General features: G+C 43.9%; 1 protein-coding gene across 2 annotated transcripts in view; it reads left to right on the top strand.

The window, feature by feature from the left end:
• F13A1 (coagulation factor XIII A chain) overlaps positions 1-22,995 on the top strand; it is an 89,356-nt gene that overhangs the window by 59,786 nt on the left and 6,575 nt on the right. For both annotated transcript variants that reach the window (XM_014581439.4, XM_075921295.2), the window contains 6 exons: positions 358-461; positions 3,398-3,486; positions 4,799-4,952; positions 7,810-8,097; positions 11,740-11,900; positions 19,351-19,487. In XM_014581439.4, the coding sequence (XP_014436925.2) occupies positions 358-461; positions 3,398-3,486; positions 4,799-4,952; positions 7,810-8,097; positions 11,740-11,900; positions 19,351-19,487 (933 nt within the window). The remainder of the gene's footprint in view (positions 1-357; positions 462-3,397; positions 3,487-4,798; positions 4,953-7,809; positions 8,098-11,739; positions 11,901-19,350; positions 19,488-22,995) is intronic.

A 22,995-nucleotide genomic window follows, 5' to 3' on the forward strand; every position in this document is an offset into this window, starting at 1 on the left:
TAAGTGCAGTTTAGAGCCTCTCTGAAGCACCACTAATTAGCTTCTTGGCACTGGATTTGTGCCAGGGAGCTTGAGGATCAGGGAATTGCAAAGAAGGCTTACACCTACCTTTCAAACACTCCCCATCAAGCTTCATCAGGCACCTGAGGCACCTGTCCTCTGCAATGTGTAAACTGCTTAATCCAGAAAATTCTTATGCCGGTTTCCCTGTAACTGTGTGACATTCAGACACAGCGGGTATGTCTAAACTACCCCGCTAGTTCGAACTAGCGGGGTAGTGTAGACATACCCAGGCTTGTTTTGCTATTTATTTGTATGCTTCAGAGTTGAATGTTCTTGTCTGTTTTCCTATATAAGGAATTATCACGTCTGGAACGAGGCATGGATGGCCAGACCTGATCTTCCAGTTGGTTTTGGAGGATGGCAAGTCGTAGACAGTACTCCTCAAGAAAACAGTGATGGTAACCCTGCATGCAATTTTTGTGATCAATCTTCATTGCAGTCTTTTCCTTTTTTGATTACAAATGCCAGAGTACCAGAACAAGTCCTGTGGCAACATTTGGTTCAAAATAAGCACTTCTAGCCTCCATATAGGGTTTTTTCTAAGCCACTTTGAGCTGAAGACTAGAGTAGAATTGTGGGGAGTCCATTGCACAAGGATGGGACGTACAGTGTTCAGAGAACTTGCACAGGGGTCATGCATAGGAAGGGCAAGGTGTGGTGAGACTAGTGGATCTGTCTCCACACAAATCCACTAGTTTGAATGTCTGCATACAAGGCCCATGCAGCCTATTTTAGTCCTTAGACTGAGGTACGTGGCTATGGAGAGGACTTGGAGATGAGTTTCTCATTTCCCACAAGAAATATAAAAGAACCAGTTAACTCAGCAGGCATAGAATTTGGCCAATGGAAAACAAGACACTCTGTGCTACAATTCAGCCATTCTTGTTGGGTTAGGCACGGCAGTATGCACTTATATAGTATTATGTGTTAAAGATCCACATTCATATTCTGCAATACCAAAGGTTTTGACGTGCCCCATCTATAACCTTGGCTTCTGTTCTGTTAGGGCAGTGGTGCACAACCTTTTTCCTGGTGCAATCCATGGGTTGCACATTGCTGTGTTAGGGGGTGCTACTTATTGTTTCCTATTGAAAGCTGGCTCAAAGAAAAAATTCTGTGCAACTGAGAGGAAGGATAGGAATTTTTCAGTGGAAATTACTTAGAAAAATTGCAGATGAGGCATGAAGAACTTTGATAAAATCACAAACTTTATTTAATTAGATTTCGAAAGTGCCCTCCCCAATAGGTGTTGCTCATACTTTTGGATACTGATGGTTATAATCTGAGGGCACATCTAAATTACGGGGGGGGGGGGGGAGAGAGGAGAGAGGGTTCGAAAAAGGATCTTTCAAAAATGAAAGTAGTCTGGATGCATTTTTGGAGGGGGAAAAAACCCTTTTTCGAAAAAAACGCGTAAGCCTCCTTTTTTAAGGAAGAGCGGTTTTTTTTGGAAAAGGGTTTTTTTCCCGAAAAAAACACGTCCAGACTACTTCCACTTTCAAAAGATCCTGTGGAATTTCATATCCTCTTTCGAAAATTCTACGTAGTCTAGACATAGCCATACACTTATTTACCCCTCCTACAGTAAAGGAACAGCTCTCTCCCTTCAGCCTCAACAAGAAGGATCAGTGATAGTGACAAAGGTTGGGGGAGAGACTGTGGGTTTTTCCACAGCATGGCCATCTAGAAGTTAAAGTGGTCCCGGGGAAAAATGGAGAAGACATGGGATGCCTGACTTCCACAAACCCTGTGACCAGCTTGCAAGCTGACTGTGGCAGGAAAGGGCACCTACTCCAAAGATCACTGAAGCCAATCAATGGACTCTAGTTGCCTCCACTGGAGTTTGGATCCAGTTCAGGAGCATTACATGTATTTGTGATAACAGACATGCCCTATGGAAGAGGGAAAGGGGATGTATTGGTTTTAAACCATATATCTGGGGTGTATATAGCATATTGGCCATCATGCTAATTTCCCTCCTTAGACTGCATTCTCTAGATAGTAGAGAAAAAATGAAACCCCACCACTGTTACATTTCCTAATTTCCTCTTCACTCAGTTCAAACATTATCCTTAAGACAGCTGCAATCCGATGTTTCCTAGGTTCACACTCTGAGCTCCTCCGAGCTTGTCATTCAGTAAGAGTTGATTTGAGTTAAAGCTGACACTTCCAGCACTTGAGGCTTATGCTAAACAGTGAAGCAAAGCTTGTGTCAACTGTTAGATAGCTTCAGGCTTAGGACTGGACGGTTCACTGAGTTGGTAATAGAACATGGAGCCTTTAGCTTCCAGGTCAACTCTGGCGGTAAGTTATTACCAATAGGTGGCTCTTCGGTGGTCTACAGCGTGTGAAATGAGTTGATGCTGTCAGTCCAGTTCTTAGCAGACAAGCCTCCGTGTCTGGCATCGACAATCCCAGCAGAGAAGAAAGGAATGAATGACCTCTGAAGTAGTATGTAGGGCTAAGGATTGAGGCACAATATGGAAAACATGGAGCAACATGTCAGTGCTTTATCAGGGACTAAACAGTAGGCAAAGGGTCGGCTGAATCACTTAGTTACTCCAATTTTGCACAGGTGTAACTCCACTGGAATCATGCCAAATAGGGACTGAGTTCTGTCCATTCATCACCTTTCATTAACCTTCCCCAATCACTTTTAAAAGGTAGATGAAAATGTCAACCAGTTTCAACTAAGAGCCAGTGCCATGAGCTTACCTTAGTTGAATTTAGCACGTGCATGCACATGTATGCGCACATGTGAGCAAGCTAAGGTTAAAACATCAAAAAGTAGAGCAGGGAAATATTGGGGGGAGGGAGCAAAATATGGCTCGAGTCCCATTAATGGCACTGTAAAAGCTTTTTTAAAAAAAAGAAAAAACAGGTGCAGATACTGACAGCCTAATGATGATGCTCTTACCACCCAGAGTAATAGTTCACTCTTCAAATAGTCTTACTGCAGTCAGAGTTTGTAAGTGCAGAACCAGGCCTTGAAAGGAATGGAAGCAAAGTCTCCAGTTTCATCATTGATCAGTTTTGTTGCTACCTCATACACCTAGCACATAAATCAAAATGTACGTTCAGTGCTGTGCATGTATCAGGTGTAATATGCTATATTTGCAGTTCAGATACCATTGGAATATTATGCCGGCAGTTAAAGAGAGAGGTTCTACCTGATGCCATAAGCCCATCTTTCTATTTCTTGTATTATTTTAAGCTAATGGTTTGAGCTAGTTGGTTTTTCCCAATCTAGCACATTCCAGATATCAACTTTAACTAAAAATAAAGAGAACTAATTCAACCTTTTATTTCTCTTCCCCCTCTACTTTCTATTTAGGTATGTACAGATGTGGCCCTGCCTCAGTTCAAGCTGTTAAACATGGTCATGTCTGCTTCCCATTTGATGCTCCTTTTGTTTATGCAGAGGTATGTACCTGAAAAAAACAGATTTTAGGGTACATCTAAACTACGGGGGGGGGGAGCGGTTTCGAAGGAGGAATTTGCATATCTTCATCCAATCTCACTTTCAAAAGAGGATCTTTGGAAAGTGAAAGTGGTCTGGACATGGGTTTTTTGGGGGAAAAAAACCCTTTTTTGAAAAAAATGCGTAAACCTCATTTTTTAAGGAAGAGCGGTTTTTGAATATCCTCTTTCGAAAAGAGAACGTATTGTAGACATAGCCTTAGAGTGATTCAAATGGAACAGTAAGGGTGCATCTATGCTGCACCCGTGGCTCGAAATAAGCAACTCAATTTGAGCCATGCAAATTACATAGCTTATTTTAAGTTAATTTTAAAATAGAGGGCTATTCCAAAACGCCCCTTAGTCCTCGTGGTGTGAGGTTTACAGGGATGTCGGAATAGCAAGCCTATCATATTTCAAAATAACGGGCTTGCTCAAAAGATGCAGAATATACCAGAAATATCCCAAAATAGCTCCCCAGTGTAGACGTAGCCTGTCAGTCTCTAGGTATAATACATGAACTGCACTGTTATTTTCCATGTAAAATATTTACATCAGTAGGTTTGATATGGCACTTGTGAATTACAAAATTCACCAATCACTGCTAGCTGAAGTAGTAAGCAGAAGAAGCTTTTCCAATTGAAATGAAACCACAGTTACCAGAGCATCAGAGGATGTTACCCTCTGCTTTCCCTAACACTGTCTGCACTAGTCCCTGCCTCTCATTAAGGGCTGTAACAGCAGGCAGGCTCTGGAACAACTGTTGGTGGTGTTGTATGCTCTTTAGGTCAGGGCATGTGGCATATTGTGGAACTGTACTAGAATGCAAAGCAATTGTGGTACTGCTGGGATGATATGGCGCCCCTCAACTCAGGACAACATCTCTATAGGCATCATAGAGATCAGGCTTGCTGCCAGTATTTCTCACTCTTCTGAAATGTGTTATTAAACAGCTATTGACGATGAAAAAAAGATACAGTGGGCCAGATTCTTTGCAGGTGAAAATTGTTTCCAATTATATATGGCACTATGCTGATTTTCACCAGCTGATGGCTAATCTTAAGTATCGCTAAATTATCATTCACAAAAACCCTTTTTTTGGAAGTGTTTTGGGCCCCAGTTCAGCTGGGTGTTTTAAATATGTGCTTAATGTTAGACATGTATCTCGACCTATTGAAACCAGTAGGACTTGACGATTGTGCCATCCAGTCAAGGGGAATACACATTGGTTTTCAACCCAACAGATGACATAATGCTTTGTGGCTTAATTTTATAGGTGAACAGTGATATTGTTTACTCAAAAGCAATGAAAGATGGGACTAGAGTGATCGAACACATCGATAAGACCCACATTGGGAAATTAATCCTGACCAAGGAAATTGGCAGTGATGGGACCAAGGACATTACTGAACAGTACAAATTCCAGGAAGGTAATTTACTGCATATGGCAAAATAAAGTGTTGTAGACACTGATATAGATTTTTCTTAAATAGGTCTCCTGTCATTGCTATATAAATTGCTAGCAAGGCATGTTCTCATGCAGCTTTCCCCAAGTGTGGTGGAAAATTTTGTGCATCTTAATTCCACCTAAGAAACATTAAAAATCCTTTTGTAAGAACATCTGCCTGGACTCTCGCCCAAAGCCACCTTGGACAGGAGTTGTTATATCTGAAAACATAGGGTATCTATTGATGGACTTACTTAATTCAAAAGGAATTTGTGCTTTTAGTAAGGGTAAGTAATACTTTGTGCAAAACTGTGCATATTGGGTATTCACATGTCTTCAACATGAAGGCCAAACATTCAGCTAGAGTAAACTGGCCTGGCTCCACTAATGCCAACAGAGCTGCACTGATTTGTGCCACCTTGATCTGGCCTGGGTCATTAAGCCCAATACATTCAGAGAGTGTGAGGAGCTCTTTATACTGAACCCTACCATATGAAGTTTCACCATTCTGAGGTATGCACGTCAATTCAGTCATGCCAGAGCATGTCTGTACCACTTAAAAATTCCATACCTTTGTCCCATAAGTGACAAATATGTGGTGTTCCCAATAACAACATAGGTTCCTTAGTTATCCCTTACACTGAATACAACCCTCCCAGCTTGGGCCTAACATTATCTGAACCATTTAGGAGTGTGCTGAAAGATCAGACCAGTTCATAAAAATATTTGTTCCATGAAGAATTATAGTCACGTTTTCCAAAAATGCAATTAGCACTCTTACATCAGCTGAAAAGATTTGCTGCACTTTCTATCCTGCTTACTGTTATCAAGAGGTTAGCTTCTAAACAGGACTCTGGAATGGTAACATTTTGAGGAATGTCTTACTGTGGGAGAGGAGAAAGGCATCTTTCTTGCATGCCTGCTGTTCAGCTCTGATATGTTTTCTCCCTCTCCCCCCAGGTACTGCCATGTTCCTGTTAATTTATGACATGATACAAACTATATGAATGTGGTGTAAATTAGACATTAAATTGTTTAGGGTAGGGAGTGTCTCTTCTTGTGTGTTTTATAAAATGGCTATCACAGTGGAGGCCTGATTGGAACCTTTGGGCACTATTACAAGACAGATAACTACTAATGTCTCTTATAACAGATTACTAGCAAACCTACACATTCATGCTTCATGAATTATTGTGCAGATGACCTCATGATACCCAGCTGAACTCCTACACAATCCAAGTGCCAGACCCTTAGTCGGATTCCACTGTCTACAGTTAAAAATAAATTTAAAAAATACACCCCATGAATATGGACAATGTGTGTGTCTGGAAGAGGAGATTTTACAAGTTTTTCATCATCCACTCCAGAAGTGTGACAGTATGACTACTCCTTAAAAGTAGTGGTGTCAGCCTGCTCCAGTTCACATGGCGTAGCCCTTTAAAATTTTGGGAGGTGCTGAAGTATGCAAAGACCTAGGAAATAAGAAGTGTTGGTGGAGAGAAAGCAGTCCCACAAATAAGTAACATTTGGGAGAAAGTTAGTTACTGTTTCTTTAAGAGCCTGCAAACAGGAATTGTTCAAGAGTGGGCGAGGCAAGGTTCCCCTCTTACTCAACCAACTGTGGTGAGCTGGGAAAAGGGGATTAGCTAAATTTCCTCATCCGCTACAGAAGGTCTAACATAAATTGGATGACAGTAATTGCTTCTGGGCTTCCTCCATGCCAAATACAGTGTCTTGGTAATAACTTTTTTTTTTAAACCGAAAAGGGACAAGGATCCCATAGCCTTACCTTCCTCATACTAATGTTTCCACTGCTAAAAAATAACTCCTCAGCAGTGTGACACATATCTAACATCAGATATTCTCAAAAGCAGATAGTGTTCTTCCATCCTTCTACTAATTTACTTTAGTGACACTTTCCCATTCATTTGTAATATTAGGGAAGCAGAGAAGGAGCAAAGTAACATTTTAATCCCAAATAAGCTGTTTTGTCCTGTACTGCATGGTTTGGAGTACAGGGTTTTTGCTTTCTAAGTCCCACTGGCCAATTGAGTTTAGGTCGATAATGAACCATAGCAATTATCTGACTATTGCTTCAAGTATTCACTACTTATTCTTTCTAGTCACACAGTGGGATTGGTGACCAAGGTGACACGGTAGCATTTCAGCTCCATGACTGGATGATTCCCAAATCCACAAGATATCAGGATGGCTCAATGAACACTTCAGCCCAAATATTAAGCAAATCCATACGTGCATGATGGTTCAGAACATCCTGTCTTTCTGTGACAAAAAATTCACATACAACAAATAAGGCAAATATAATTAAACATTTGCAAGTGATTTTTTTCTTTGTTTTTGTTTGCTATATTTGCTAGTCTCTGACCGGTACTATAGTTGGAAGTCTCGGCAAAGGGTCCAAGAACAGAATGGATATGAACACTGACTCCCTGTTCCATATAAATATGGTCTTGTTACTACGGCTTTGAGGCACATTAGCTGGTCAGTTTGGTGAGGAAGCATGTACCACCCTGCCACTGTTCAAATTGTCCTCTACCTTCCTTCGAGTGTCCGGAAATTTAAGGGGCACATCGTTAAGCTAAAGAGGAGTCTCTTTATTCGCTAATGAGCATTAGATCTGGCCCATCAGCTGGTAACTTTCATAAGCACCATATTTAAAAAGAAAAATCATTTCAAAATATTAATAAGGGATTTTTTTTAGGTATTTGTTACAGCCATGTAGAAAACACCATTCTGGACCCTGGAACAGTGGCATCATTATGAACCTAGCAATTAGGCTCTGTTTCAGTTTTTTTAACAAAATTTCCATCTTGCCCTAGGCACAGAAGAAGAGAGACTGGCCCTTGAGACAGCTCTGATGTATGGCATTAAAAAGGAGGCTACCCCGGATACTGTGCTGCAGATAGGGACTGATGTCGACATGGACTTTCAAGTAGAAAATACAACACTTGGCAGTGACATCAAAGTCACTGTAACTTTCAGAAACAACAGCCACAACCGTTACACTGCAACCGCCTATCTATCTGGCAGTATTGTATTTTATACAGGTGTCTTGAAGAATGAATTCAAGAGCCATATTTTTGATGTGACACTGGAACCCAGGACATGTAAGATATGGAAAAAATTTTAAGTCTCAGCTTTTTGCTTGTTTTCTTATCTGTGTGTGTGCTACACCAGCAAAACTCTTTCCAGAGATGGGACCAAATTACATAGCCTTTGAGAGGGCCCTGGAATGAGAGTCAGAAAATCTGGAATCTATTCCTTTCTCTGCCCAGACGCATATGTGAAATGGGGATGATAATGCTTAGCTACATTCAGTGTGCTAAGAGCTTTACAGATTAAAAACGCTAAATTGTTTAATAAGTGATAAGGTTGGTGGTTGTTTAAGGAGAGAGAGACTGGGTCCGGGTGGTAAGCTGTAAAATGTCACTTTCACATCTTTGACCATCTTGTAGCTCTCCAGCTAGAGGTTACGATGACAAAATAAAAGCAAAAGATTGCCCATGTCCGGGAGAGCCCTACAAGACAGGAGAATAGAGTGGCATTGGGTGCACATTTCACACAAGAGTCATTCTGCAGTTATTATGTAGAATGTTTCGGGACAGGCTTCGGGAATACAGTGTTAAGTGCATATTTATGGCAATCTAAAAAGGAACAGAATACATCCCTGGCTAATGTGTGCTTCTGGCCATAGCATATGTGCCAGCTAGCTGAGGGCACATTCCCTATCTGAGATACCATGCACCCTATGGGGCATGCTATGCTTGTGGTACCCCATTATTGCCCTCTCTGGACTGCTAGGAAGAGATCTTGTCCTGTTTTTTGCATGGTATAAAAAGTTTCCTACCATCCATTCAGCACATCTTAGGGCAAGATTTTCCCCAATGACTGACTGAGTATAAATCTTCATATGGAGTTTGTAAATCCCCATAAACAAGTAGTCTAACTAGTGAAAAATTAGAGATGGACCCCAATGAAAACTTTAGCTCCAATCTCTCCAATCCAATGAGGAGCCAACAGCTGTTGGTTGGTTGGAACTCATCTGATTCATTTGTGGGTACTCAGTAACTGTTAAAGTACTTTCTCTCTGCTGCAGCGAGTTATTCCAACTGGTTTTAGTATAACATGCAATTTTTAAGTGCTTTGAATCAATTACTAAGTATCAGCTGTAAAATTATGTCAAAGTTTAAGAAAAAACATGGCTAACCATTAAAGTAAATCAATTTCAACTCTGGGCTAAATTCTCATTCACAATCCCATTGCACCCCTATATAGAATATGCAAATACCTCAACACTCCATCTGTTTTCCAAGCTAAACTCCATAGGTCAGATTCGGCCATGTACTGAGGTTCCATGCAAGACACTATGACTCCACTTAACAAAGTGTTTAAATGATGTGGTGGTGCTTGTTTGACTCCTCTGCACTAAGGTGCATTCACTAATATAAATAGACAGACCCAGTGCTCATTTTTGCTCAGCTGTGGACATGGTACATAAAGCTGCTATGAAATGTTTTAATAAATTCCAAATTCTAGTGACTCATAAATGAATATAGACTGGGCCTTTATCTAGAATAAGACCGCATACCAGAGGCAATCACTAGGGTTGCTAACAGTCCCTTATTATAATGAACATACCTTATGTTTCTATCTTTGAGCAACAAGAACAGAAGTTGCTGAGTGCTTCAAAAAGGCAGCAAGAAATAGTCCTGGCAAATATAGATGAATACTGCTGTTGATTATTACTACCACCACCAATGATTGTTATTATTATTATTGTTGTTATTATTATGTCAGGAGGAGGAGGGCTAAGGAAGGGGGTGCTAAGAAAACAGTCCCTTAGTTTGAAATACCATGTTGCTAACGCTTGCCATTGCCTTAACATATTTTGAATCTGAGCAGAATTTGTAGGTTTAGTGACATAGCAAGAAATAAGTGTGTGTGTGTGTGTGTGTGTGTGTGTGTGTGTGTGTGTGTGTGTGTGTGTGTGTGTGTATTTTGAAGGTAATAGAATATTACTACATGATCAAAATGCGTCAGAGGCATTCTTTCTAGATACATTGTTGAAAGGAACAAAATAAGTTTTCAAACCGAAACTGGGTGCGTGATTTTCATAATAAAGATTAAAGGAACTGAGTGGGTTGAAAACATCTTTGAGGATCTGAATAGCTTAAACCTGCCAGTGCCTTCAAAGGTGCTATAGCTTCCACTCAGTTATATTTAGCTTTCTCTATTTTTTTGAAAGCTGCTCTAGGCAGCTCAGTTTTGTGTCTCCCTTGGCTTTCCCAGGGACAGTATGTTGCATTGGCATCTTACCAGCGTATCCACTGCAGAAATGGGAATCTATTATTCTTTTTCCTCAGAGATTAAAATGTTTCTCTCTTTTTTACGTTGTAAAATAAATTTCATGTATAGTGCAACAAATAGTTTTTGCATCAATTAAATAACTCCTGGTCTTGGTTATAATTACAGATTTGAGATATGATGGGAAATTCCTTCACAGGAGATGGGACCACCTCCAATAAATTCAAGGTTGGCCTGGTAAATCTAGTTCAGGTGGTCATCATGGGAATAGCTTTGAAACCCAATTTTGAGATATGATGGGAAATTCCTTCACAGGAGATGGGACCACCTCCAATAAATTCAAGGTTGGCCTGGTAAATCTAGTTCAGGTGGTCATCATGGGAATAGCTTTGAAACCCATTTTGATGTAGGTGGATCAAGAGTGGAAAGATGGGACTGTGATTTACTCAGTTTGAGTTCAATTTCACAGCTGATTGTATAGGGCCAAACGCACAGAGGGCTGGCATGACTCTGAGTTTCCTACTTTTACTAATGTTGAAGAAACTAGACTGGTATTTGTCCAAGCAAGGAATCAAGCCACAGACTGTGACTGATCACCCAGGTGATCTATGTGAATTATAACACCGGTGTTGGACAAGTTGTTGTTCAATACAGTTACAATGAATGATTCCCTGCAGCTCGACATTCCATCCAAAGGAGTTGCTCCTTTTCAGTAATTCTCAGCCAGGACTAGAGTGAAAGCTTGCAAGGGAGAGGGGTAATGCTGAATGAATCCCTCTGTGTTTTGCTGCATGTAGTGTTGATTGTAGGTCAGCCACTGGAATCAGCAAACAGCCTTGCACTGAGGAACAGGAAACAGTGCCAGAAGCGCTGGCTGCATTCGCATCTCCATTTGGTGGCTGTTATCATCTGCATGGGTACCCCCTCCAAACCAACAAAAATATGTGGAAGGGGTATAAGAATGAAGGGGAGAAGTAAATCTTTGAGAGGGAGATTCTCCAGAGGCACTTCAGCCTCCCATTAAAAGCCTGTGGGAGTTATTTATTACTACTTGTTTATATTATGGTAATGCCTAGGAACTCTTGTCAAGGATCAGGGCGCCAGTAGGCTGAGCATTGGGCAGATACATAACAAAGAAGACAGTCCCTGCCCCAAATAACTCAGTCTTAAATGACATGTGGTGCACCAAATAGGGACAAAAACAGACAGAAGTGGGAAAGGAAGGTAATACACAATGACTGCTTCAGCAGAAAATGAGGGGTTGCAGCTTTTGTCTGACTACCTAACTCCCATTTGAGTCTTTGACAGTTTCTTCAGTGGGGGGTGAAGAGGGAATCTGTTCTGTGCCTGCAGGGCATCAGCAGGACTGAAAGTAATAACACATAACTACACCGTTTTCAAACTTCTGCTTTATTGTGTGTGGGTTTTTTTTGTTCTCCCATCAGCTAAAATTTCTGAGGTCTTAATCAAATCGAGGGAGTACATGAGTCAGCTGCTGGAACAGGCCTCTTTGCATTTCTTCGTCACAGCACGTCTCAATGAAACAAAAAAGATCCTGGCCAAGCAGAAGACCTCTGTGCTGCAAATCCCCAAGCTTCACATCAAGGTCAGTTTCAAGAATTCAGCAAAGGAAACGAGAAACTATCCTGAGTTCAAGATATGTTCTGCATCACTGTCACACTGATCTCTACAGGTTGGGCCAGCGCTTAGGTTGCTAATGTGGGGGGTCTTTTTTCAAACAAATCTAAAAGCTAATATGTTATAAAAAACTTAAAACAGAGTCATACAGACAGACAAAGTAGAGTTGATAGCATCACCTCTAATTCGGTTACCTCCTGCATCCCACTTGGACCCTGTTTTTAGTTGTGAGAACTTTGCCACATTTTAATGTTTTGTCTGGCTCCCCCCACCTTCAGTTCCTCATCGCTGCCAGTGATAGCCCTGGAACTGTGCTGCTGCAGCTAACGCTGCTGTTTTCACTCATTGGACTCTTTATATGTTCTATTGTAGATAGCTCCCCGTTAATTGTAGTTACCCTATGGCCTTGTCTACACTTAGCAAAACATTGGCTCGACAGAGATCGATCCCACAGGGGACGATTTAGTGGAACTAGTGAAGACCCTCTAAATCAAACATTGAGCATGCGCTCATCGTCTCTGGTACTCCACCAGATTAAGAAGCATAAGGGGAGTCACCGTGGTAAGTTGATCTATGATGCCTCAGCTCCAGTTATGCTATTCATGTAGCTGGAGTTGTGTACCTTAGTTCAACATTGCCCCCTAGTGCAGACCTGGCCCTAGTTAAATACTTGTTATGTTCTATTTGGGACTTTGCCTCAGGACAGGGCATGTCCGATTGCTAGCAGTATGCTCACTGTAAAAGGCCCAGGCCAATTAGCAAGCCACACATTTGTTGTTTACAGTGCTTGGGTGAAGGTTAGTGATAAGTAAACTATTTGCAGGTCCTTCAGGTCCAGGACAAAAAAAGAGCAGGAAATTCACTTAAAACCACTCCTTATAGAGTCTGCCCTTACACTGATGCTGGAGCAGTGCTCTGGTATGGCGGTGAACACTGTAATTTTGGTGCACAGCGCTCCACCTTTACCATCCACTAGCCAGCACCAGTTCCCTTCCATGGTACCACTAAAAACCTCGGGCAAAACCATCATGTCCAAAGGGTAGAGGCTCAAGACTTGGCTCATGGCAATGGGATTCAGGCCTGTAGAAGTACACAGCCCCAGCACGAGTACTACAAGCAATGCAGTGATTCCATATGGCCTCAGCATCACTCCAGGAATAGGTCAATGAGCTGTGGATACCATGCTCCCAATCAACAGCCATCGGTTTCCCCCCCCCCCCCACTCCCACAGGCCATCCTCCCATCATACCTATTGTACCTCCCCATCCCACTCTATCCCAGTGCTTGTCATTGAGCACCCCCGTCGGTCACTGACACCCTGTCCAGGCACTCCTCAAGCTCACCCATGTCCACTTCAGGAGCAGTCACCACCAGCAGGAGCAAAGCCAGTCCCCTCTGGGTCACACAGGAGCAACCACTCAGCGCAAAATCACTTACCTGCCAGTCAGGCTCCATCAGCGCTGGTGAAGCCTGCACCATCAGCACTGCAACCTGGCCCATGGCCTCAGACACAATGGCCAACACTATGGTACCCCTGGACATTCACGAGGGTTTACCCAGCCCCACTCATGTGGCCTGCTCAATGTCCAGGGCATCAGAGACACAGTCATACTCTCTCTCCTGCCCCCTCCATTTCTGGAGGCCTCATCAGTGGGTATTCCTCAGGGGCAGGAGGTAGTGGATAAGCAGGTCACCGCACCACCAAGTTCCGGCCCACTAGCTCTGGCATCCTCTTCGTTGTCTCTGGATAGTGATGGCTGCCCGCTTGAACCTCCAGGCAGAAGAGCTGGAGGAACCCACTGACTCCCTCTTTGATGTCCTTTGCTCAGTAGCCCAACCCTTGCATGATGGAGTCACAAAGTTCACAAATGCCCTCTAGCAACCTCCATCTTCTCTGCCTCCTATCTCGAAGAGGGTGGAGCACAAGTACTTCATCCTCTATAAGGGCATGAGTATCTGTAAACCCACCCTGCCCCTAATTCCCTGGTGGTAGAAACTACCGGGAATGACAGAGTCAACCAAGTGCTACCCCCAGAAAATAGAGACTTGAGGAGAGTCACTTGTTTGTGCGCCAGGTTTATTCATCCTCTAATTTGCAGTTACAGGTGACCAACCATCATATCCCCCAGGCCGCTATGATGTTAGTACATGGTAGGCCATCTCCAAGTTTGAGTCTGCCCTTCCTGAGTCTTTGAGGAAGTTGTTCCAAGCGATCTTGGATCAGAGTTCCACAGCGGACAGGGCAGCGTTCCAGTTGGTGTCGGATGCAGCAGATACTGCTGCCTCAATATTCTATATCAACAGGCAAGGAGAAGCTTGATCCTCCACTCTGTGCCAGGATGTGCTCCATCTCTGGGACTTCTGTATTGGCCATGGAACCTATCTTGAAGCAGGTCATCTCCCTGGGACCAAGAACACACTGGCAGATCATCTGAGTAGGGGCTTCTCCACTCACCGCCAGCAGTCGCTCCACCCAGAAGTGGCTGGTGCAATCCCCCCTAGTGGACCTGTTGGTGGGAAACTCCCCTAGTGGACCTGTTCACCACCATACATGACAGGAAGTACCATCAATTCTGTTCCGAGCAGGGCTGGGACAAGGGATGCCTTCTTTGTCTCATGGGTAGGAGACCTCATGTAGGCCTTCCCTTTGATCCCTCTCATCATCCGGATCCTTACAAAGATTAAGTAGAACAAAGCTCAGGTTATAAAGGACCACTCCAGTATAAGCTATTGGTTGGGTAGGATGAGCAGCGAACAAGGAAATGATGGGGGCACAAGCAAAATAGGTCTGTATAACTATCCTTCTGAAGGTGACTAGATATAGAACAATCTTCCTGAGCCTGTAGACACAGACTGAAGCAATAGCTATCAACTGCTCCGTGTCATCTCACAGACAGGTCAGATCTGAAACGTAATGGAGGTTGCTCTAATGGCAGCATTGTTTAAAACTCAGCAATCTTTAACTAAGCATTTAAAAATTCTGAGCTCCTAAAATGACAGTGATATCCGTGTGAAACAGCAGACAAGTTGCAAAAAAGGTGAGAAAGTAGAACAGATACTGTAGTTTCAAAACACTGTGAAGTTTGCAGAAAAACTCTCATTCAATATGAAAGTGCCACTATGGTCTAATTAGAGGATGTAAATGATTATCAATATTGTCTGCAGACAGGGTTCTGTTTTACAGAACATCTCAGAGAAAACCAACAAGTCAAATTAACTTCACTCATCTTCAGTAGACAAATTTAAAAATATAAACTACTGTATCTTCAGTATTCAGACACAGCATCCTATGCAAAATCACCATGTTAATCTCCAAAATAGCTTATCCACTCTTCCTCTGTTGCAATGAAAGAATAATTAATGTAAGCAATAGGTCTCTCTCCCCATCCCAAAACATCTATTCTATAAACAGCAAAAGCTTAGGTGATTGGCAAAGGGTAAAAAACTGGGTTTGGTGTCCTATTTGCTGCTTTGTGATGTCCAAAGGGGGTCTGTTATTTTTCAGTGCATATAAAAGAGGTGAGAGGGGACTCTGTTTAACTTTAATTTTAGAAATGTGAGAAATACAAGCCTCAACTTCCCAAACTTTCTTGGGAAACTTCAATATGTGAATTGGGTGACTACTCAGTACATAAGTAAGGAGAAGAGGGGAAAACCCTATGTCCTGTGTCTTCATATATGCATTTTGATCTTTCACTGTCTGGCTAAAAGGTCATTGGAATTAATCAATTAATGGGGAAAGAATATCTCTTTCAAATTTAGGTCACAATAATAAGTGTGCTAACTTGAAATTCTACTTTCAGTTCCATCTGTGTAAACCCAAAATAATTCCACTCTTCTAAAGTTAACTCCCATGATCAAAAGCACTTAAGTAAATTAGGGTACGTCTAGACTACAGGCTTTTGTCGACAGAAGTTTTGTCGACAGTATCTGTCGACAAAACTTCTGTCAACAAAGAGCGTCTAGACACATTCAGTTCTGTCGACAAAGCAAGCTGCTTTGTCGACAAAACTCTGTAGTCTAGACACAACCCTACATGCAATAACACCTTCTGTCGACAGAACTCTGTCGACAAAAGGTGTTATGCCTCGTAAAATGAGGTTTACCAGCGTCTACAAAACTGCTGAGTTCTGTCGTTATGTCAACAGAACTCAACGGTAGTGTAGACGCAGGTATAGTTTTGTCGACAAAACTCTGTAGTCTAGACACACCCTTAGATACCCTACTGATTTCAATAGGAGTTCAGTGCCCAACCTATTTAGGTACTTTTGAAAATCCTAGTAGGTCCTTGCCTGCAACTTCTGACATTTTGCCCTCCAAGTGCCTTGTCCTGTACCACTGAAGTCAGTGGGGGGGTCGTAACTTTTACTATTTCAGTGTGGGAGGTTGATAAAGCCCTGAGTGAGGATACTAGCAATTGGCCCATAGCAATCATTAAACTGGTCAAAGTAAACTGGTTAAAAACAAGGTACTACTGGTACTAGTAGAACTGATCAGAAAAGAGATTTTTATTCCTAGTGAAAAACAGAGTTTGTCACCCTGACCCCTCCACAATTTTTTATTTTGGGGGACGGAGGTTGGGCAGAGTTTTTACTTTAATGGCTATTGTTTTCTTCATTAAAAAAAAAAATTTGCAGAAGGGGAGGGGGAGGGCCAAAACTCCTGAAAACTTTTCAGTACCACTGACATCAGTATGAAAAGGTAAGAGGTTGTTTTTGACTGGATTGTCACAAATGTGGCTATTCATGCCATTGTTGCACATCAGCCACGTAATGTTAGAAAGGGCAGTTCTCATCAATGTAAAAGTTTTCCTCCTTACTGCCTCTGTGCCGCATCTATTTTCTGTTCCTGTACCTGGGGTGTTTGAGGACAACCAAATAGAAAGTTTAGAGAGGGAGAGAACAGGCAAGCTGGAATTTCCTCCAGAGCATTAAAGATAAGTTGAAAAGAAGGGAAGCTGTGCACAAGACCTCCGAGGATCCTGAGTGACACAAACCAGCACTTGTAATTCTATGGTATGGAACAGGGGGAAATATTGTAGTAGTGCATTCTGGAGTGTCTAATCACCAGAGTGAGAAAAGGGACTAGATAAACAGTACTAGGAGCCACCAAGGAGCCGTTTCTTCTCAGGGAGCACCTTCCTTCGCCTGAGAACACCTCCTACGCCAGGAGCTAGGGACAGAAAGAGAAAGTGGGCTTGGAGGAGCTCCATTTCCCCAACTCTACATTTATGGTGAATGCCTCAGGAAAATGCCAGCTTTGTTGCTCCTTTGTGCTGCTCAGACCCAAGAATTAAGGTCACCAACTTTCTACTTTCATGGTGCCGAATACCCTTGCCCTATCCCCTGCCCCACTCCTCCTCCAAGGCCCTAACCTCTGCTAACTCCATCTCCCCCACCGTCTGTCACTTGCATTCCCCACTCTCACTCACATTTTTCACTGGGCTGGCTCAGGGGCTAGGAGTTCAGGAGGGGGTGAGGGCTCCAGTGTGGAGTGTCAGGCTCTGGATGGGGCCAGAAATGAGGCATTCAGGGTATAGAAGGGGGCTATGGGCAGGGAGGATGAAGCTGAGACCTTGGGACAGGGCTCCAAGCTGATGCCAGGGGTGTGAGGGAGTATAGGCTTTGGGCTGGAGTGGTAGGCTCTGGGGTGAGGCAAGAAATGAGTGGTTTAGGGTGCAGGAGGGGATTTTGGCTGGGAGGGTGCAGATTTTGGCATGGAGCTAAGGATGAGAAGTTTGGGTGTAGAACGGTGCTTTGGGCTGAAACAGAACAGTTTCAGGGGTACAGTCTCCGGGTGACACTTATCTAAAGGAGCTCCCAGAAACAACAGCATGTTCCCCTTCTGATTCCTATTCAGAGGCACAACCATGCAGCTTTGCATGCTGCCCTGTGCACGTGCACCACCCCTGCAGATCCCATTGGCTGCAGTTCCCAGCCAATGGGAGCTACAGAGCTAAAACTTGCGGTGGGTGCAGCATACAGAGGCCCCCTGGCTGCCCCTATGTTCAGGAACTGGAGGAGGCACATGCTGATGCATCTGGGAGTTGCTCAGGTGGCAGGCAGGGAGACTGCCTTAATCCCGCTGCACCGCCAACTGGGGTTTTAATGGCACTGTTGACAGTGCTGAGTGGAGCCACCTGGGTCCCTTTCAATTGGGCATTCCAGTCGAAAACCAGACACATGGCATCTCTACCAAAACTGGGCCTAATGAATGTAAGCCCCCTTTTCTAGATCCAAGTTCCATCCTCCCCTTTACTAGCTGGTCTTGCAGCTACAAGTTTGCATATTCCTACAAAGCCTTCTACTCTTCCCTGCCCTCGGTCAAATTTTAAAAATGGAGGCCTTGTACCCATGCAAATCATGCTAGTGCTGTTACAAACAAGGGCATGTGCACTGCTTCAAGCATTGCCAGAAAAAACAGTTATATTGTTAAAAAACAAACAAGATCCCACTCTTCATTCTCTAGCATTCAAGAGCCCTAGGATTTGAGATGCTGAACACCCCCTCAAAGTGTTGTGCAGCCTCCCCTCTTACTGGAGTTAACGGAAAGTGGGGACACACTTTGTCACCCAAATATGATGTAATCAGCTATCCCCCTACCAGGGCAGAATTAAGTTGCTCCTCCGAAGTGACAAGGCAGAAAAGGCTGTTTCAGTCTGGAAGCCAGCAGGGACAGTGGTAGTGGGCATTGTGTCAGAAAAGCAATAGAATCAAATGAGCGCTTTGTGGTTTCTTTCTGCCCAGTAGCCTTAGTACAAAATCCTCTTTGTATTCCTAATATTCAAGGCCCCAACTTATCCATCATATATAAGAGAGTCTGTCTGTTATAGGGCTTTAATAGACCTGTATAGATTACTCCATTTTCACTGTACAGCAGATCCTTCTGTGGTTCTGTTATACTCACTGGCATGCATGTTATGAAATCTTCCCAGACAGATTGTGTGCAGAAATGAGGTGAAACTTCTCTCTCTCTCTCTCTCTCTCTTTGCCACAGCATGATTCTGTCTCCGAATACAGAACATTCACTGTGGGAAAATCCACATTTAAACCCATGGAAAAATTTCCTGGTGATTGTAGCCATTTCAATTTGGCTCCAAAAAAGAATGCATTGCTAGTTCCATACAGTGAATGGCCATGCCCTCCAGTTGCATCTAGGTATTTTAGTTAGCTTTGATTTGTAAGGACATGAGCACCAAGAAAAGAACCATGATTCCACAAGCAGTGGTTTGTTTGTTTGGTAGTTGTCTCTGTGCATGACCAAGTCCAAGAGACGAACACATCACTTCACTTGGCTTTTTTTCCACAAAAAGCCACCTGTGCAAACTCACACATTTTGTTAACTGAACATTTAATAATTGAGACTTTGCACTTTGATAATTTTCTGCTTCTGATCTACACCTTTGTCTTGTTTTTTAGGTTCCTGGAGAGAAGGTAGTTGGGAAGGAAATGTCTGTGATCACAGAATTCACCAACCCACTGAACCAAAAGCTTGAAAATGTCTGGGTACGTCTCGATGGACCTGGGCTACTGAAGGCAACCACAAAAATGTTCAGGTAGGGAAGAATGTGGAAATAATGGGATGTTCATTCACTTCTCCCATCTGAGATTTACATCAATAGGGATAGTTACTTTGTGCTATGTACTATAATTCAAGCACATGCTTCTGAGTCTGAGGATTTATAATGGCTGAAGGGGAAAGAACAGATGGAAGAGGTCAGGTTATCACTGTGCGGGTTACTAGAGGGTTTTTGGAGAAGTTGATGGTGTGGGCAATTGGCAATGCTATTCTTTTATTTGTATTAAGGAAATACCTAATGTGTCAAATTTTATCTCTGCTGCAACTGCTATTTGCCTACTACTCAAGGTTTGTGGTAAAATCGTAAATAAGACCCCCGTTTTTGAGGGGGCGGTCTGAAAAGGGATTCTAATCCCTGTTAACTCTGAGCAAGATTTTAAAAGATATTTAGAAACATAAAGATTCAGAGAGATGCTTTTGAAAATCCCTGTATGCATCTATGTGAATCTACTTTTTAAAATCTGTCTCTGTGGGTTAGATGCAGAAACAGCAGAGCAGCCTTGATGGGACCACTGTGTTTTGACTAGGAGAGTAAGTAACTGTGCCTCTACTGCATCCCTAAATAGGTCTGTTCTGAAATGCAGAAGCCTGATACAGAATGACCTCAAGTCTGAGAAACAGGAATGCAATGTGGTGTCGGCCAATTTTTTTATTTCATTACGGGTATGTCTACACTACAAAGTTAGTTCGAACTAACGGACGTTAGTTCGAACTAACTTTAATAGGTGCTACACTAGCGCTCCGCTAGTTCGAATTTGAATCGAACTAGCGGAGCGCTTAGTTCGAACTAGGTAAACCTCATTTTACGAGGACTAACGCCTAGTTCGAACTAGCTAGTTCGAACTAAGGGCTGTGTAGCCCTTTAGTTCGAACTAGTGGGAGGCTAGCCCTCCCCAGGTTTCCCTGGTGGCCACTCTGGCCAACACCAGGGAAACTCTATGCCCCCCTCCCGGCCCCGGACCCCTTAAAGGGGCACGGGCTGGCTACGGTGCCCGTGCCAGGTGCAAGCCTGCCAGCACCCAGCTAGCAGACCCTGCACCTGGCACGGCACAGAGCCACCCACCCGATGCCCCCCAGCCCACCCCCTCTTGCCGGGACCAGGCTGGCGGCTCCCGGGAGCTTGCCCTGGACCGCAAGAGGCGGGCACCTTCCTGGGCTAGTGCGGACATCGTGGACCTCGTCCACGATCTCCGCACTAGGCACAGGAAAGTGGCTGTCTAGGGCAGGAGAGCTGCCAGCCTGGCCACCCAGGACCAGGTGTGCATGAAAATCAAGGGGGTCCACTGAGACCCCCGACACTGAGCCCTGAGCTTACAATGGCCGTCCTGGGTCAGACCAAAGGTCCATCTAGCCCAGTAGCCTGTCTGCCGACAGCGGCCAACCCTAGGAACCCTGGAGGGGATGGACCGAAGACAGTGACCAAGCCATTTGTCTCGTGCCATCCCTCTCCAGCCTTCCACAAACTTTGGGCAGGGACACCACTCCTACCCTCTGGCTAATAGGACTCCATGGACCCAACCTCCATCACTTTATCTCACTTCCCTTTAAACTCTGTTCTAGTTGTAGCCTTCACAGCCTCCTGCAGCAAGGAGTTCCACAGGTTAACTATTTGCTTTGGGAAGAAGAACAACTTTCTCTTACTAGTTTCAAGCCTGCTACCCATTCCTTTCCTTTGGTGTCCTCTAGTCCTTCTTTATGGGAACTCAGGAAGAACTTTTCTGAATGCACCCTCTCCACCCAACCCCTGCTTTTAGAGACCTCTATCCTGTCCCCCCTCCATCTCCTCTTTTCTAAGCTGAACAGTCCCAGTCTCTGTAGCCTCTCTTCATCTGGGACCTGTTCCCAACCCCTGATCATGTTAGTTGCCCTCCCCTCTCCCAGCCTTTCTCTTCCCCTCTCCCACCTCCTTTTCCCAGTGTCCCCCAGTTTTTTTCAATAAAGACAGAGTCAATGTTGGAAGGAACGTTATCTTTATTTTGTACATCAATAAGAAGAGGGGCTAGGGAAGGGTAAGTGGAAGGAGGTGAGGGAGGAATGGGGTACGAGCCCCCGATGGGGAGGACTGGGCTGGCTCTGCGGGCTTCTGGGGGTGGAAGCTCTCCTGCAGCCCCCCAATTACTCCCTCTCCCCAGATGGCAGCCTGCGGCAAGTGCAGCCGGGCTGATGGCCGAGTGGTGTGATGTGCCCAGTGTGGGCACTCAGGGCACTCCAAGCCAGAACTTCTTTGCAAGCGGGGCACCCCTTAGAACTGTGTGTCCGGGGTGGGGGTCGGGACCCTTTAAGCGCAGCCCTCGGCTAGCCTGAGACAGCATCTCCATGCTCTAAGTCCTCCTTTTATGCCCTGCCGGCACTGCTTCCGGCCATCCTTAAGCCCTGTTCAGAGTCCACTCAATGTGGACTTACTAGTTCGAACTAGCAAAACGCTAGTTCGAACTAGTTTTTAGTTCTAGACGCGTTAGTTCGAACTAGCTTAGTTCGAATTAACTAATTCGAACTAAGTTAGTTCGAACTAGCGCTGTAGTGTAGACGTACCCTTAGAGAGAATCTCATCACTGGTGCAGCTGCTCCCAGACATTTTCCAGAGCTCACTTTACTTTTGAGAGTGATGTGCTATGTGTGCAAACAGTAGAACTGTGTGTGCATAAAAGATTTTTGAATGCATGTCTTATTTGCATGCAGAAGTTCTGTCTGCTGTTGGCATGAAGTGTTATGCACTCACATTTAGAAGCTGGATTGAGGCCCTGGCTCCTTTGAAAAATTGGCCCTAAATCAGCAGTAGCATAAATGTTAGCATATTTGCACATCAGGGGTCTGATTCTGCTCACACTTGGACCCATGTAAAAAAATGTTTGGAATAAGACCCTGGATTTGAATTGGGTAGAAATAGGTGTTAAAGGACATTGGACAATATGTAGCATGCACTAAAGTTAAGGTCGGTGGTGCTCAACCTTTTATTATTCACAACCCCCGGAGCTGGAAAAAATTTTTGTTGAGCAAAAAAAAAAAATAGCCAGGAACATTTGTTGTGGTCCCTTTAATTTAACGAGCTGGTCCACTCCCCTGCCACTCCCCTGCCGCTCCCACCACCACCACCCCATGTGTACGTTGGGCACTGAGCCAGGAAAATAATATGCCAGCTGGCCCAAATCAAAGCACTGTGACAACCCCCCCCCCCCCCATAAACATGGCCACGACTCTCTTGGGGGTCGCGACCCAGGGGTTGCATACCGCTGGTTTAGGACATGGCTGAATCTGATACTAGATCTTCCACATGTGCTATATCAGTTTTGAAAATGACCTTAATTATTAGGGAATCATGGCAGACCAGCCCTTGTTTTGCAGCCCTTTTTATTCTAAAAACTCTTGATTACTGCTGTCCCCTTCAAGAAAGTCAAAGCAGTCAGGTTCATCTAAAGAAAGGGAATTGCCAGGAAATAAGATCAATCCAGTGGAGACTTATGCTTTCTTCAAGCCACAGCTTCCCT

The sequence above is a fragment of the Pelodiscus sinensis genome, chromosome 2, assembly GCF_052426305.1.
Source record: "Pelodiscus sinensis isolate ZL-2025 chromosome 2, ASM5242630v1, whole genome shotgun sequence".
Classification (NCBI taxonomy): Eukaryota; Metazoa; Chordata; order Testudines; family Trionychidae; genus Pelodiscus; species Pelodiscus sinensis.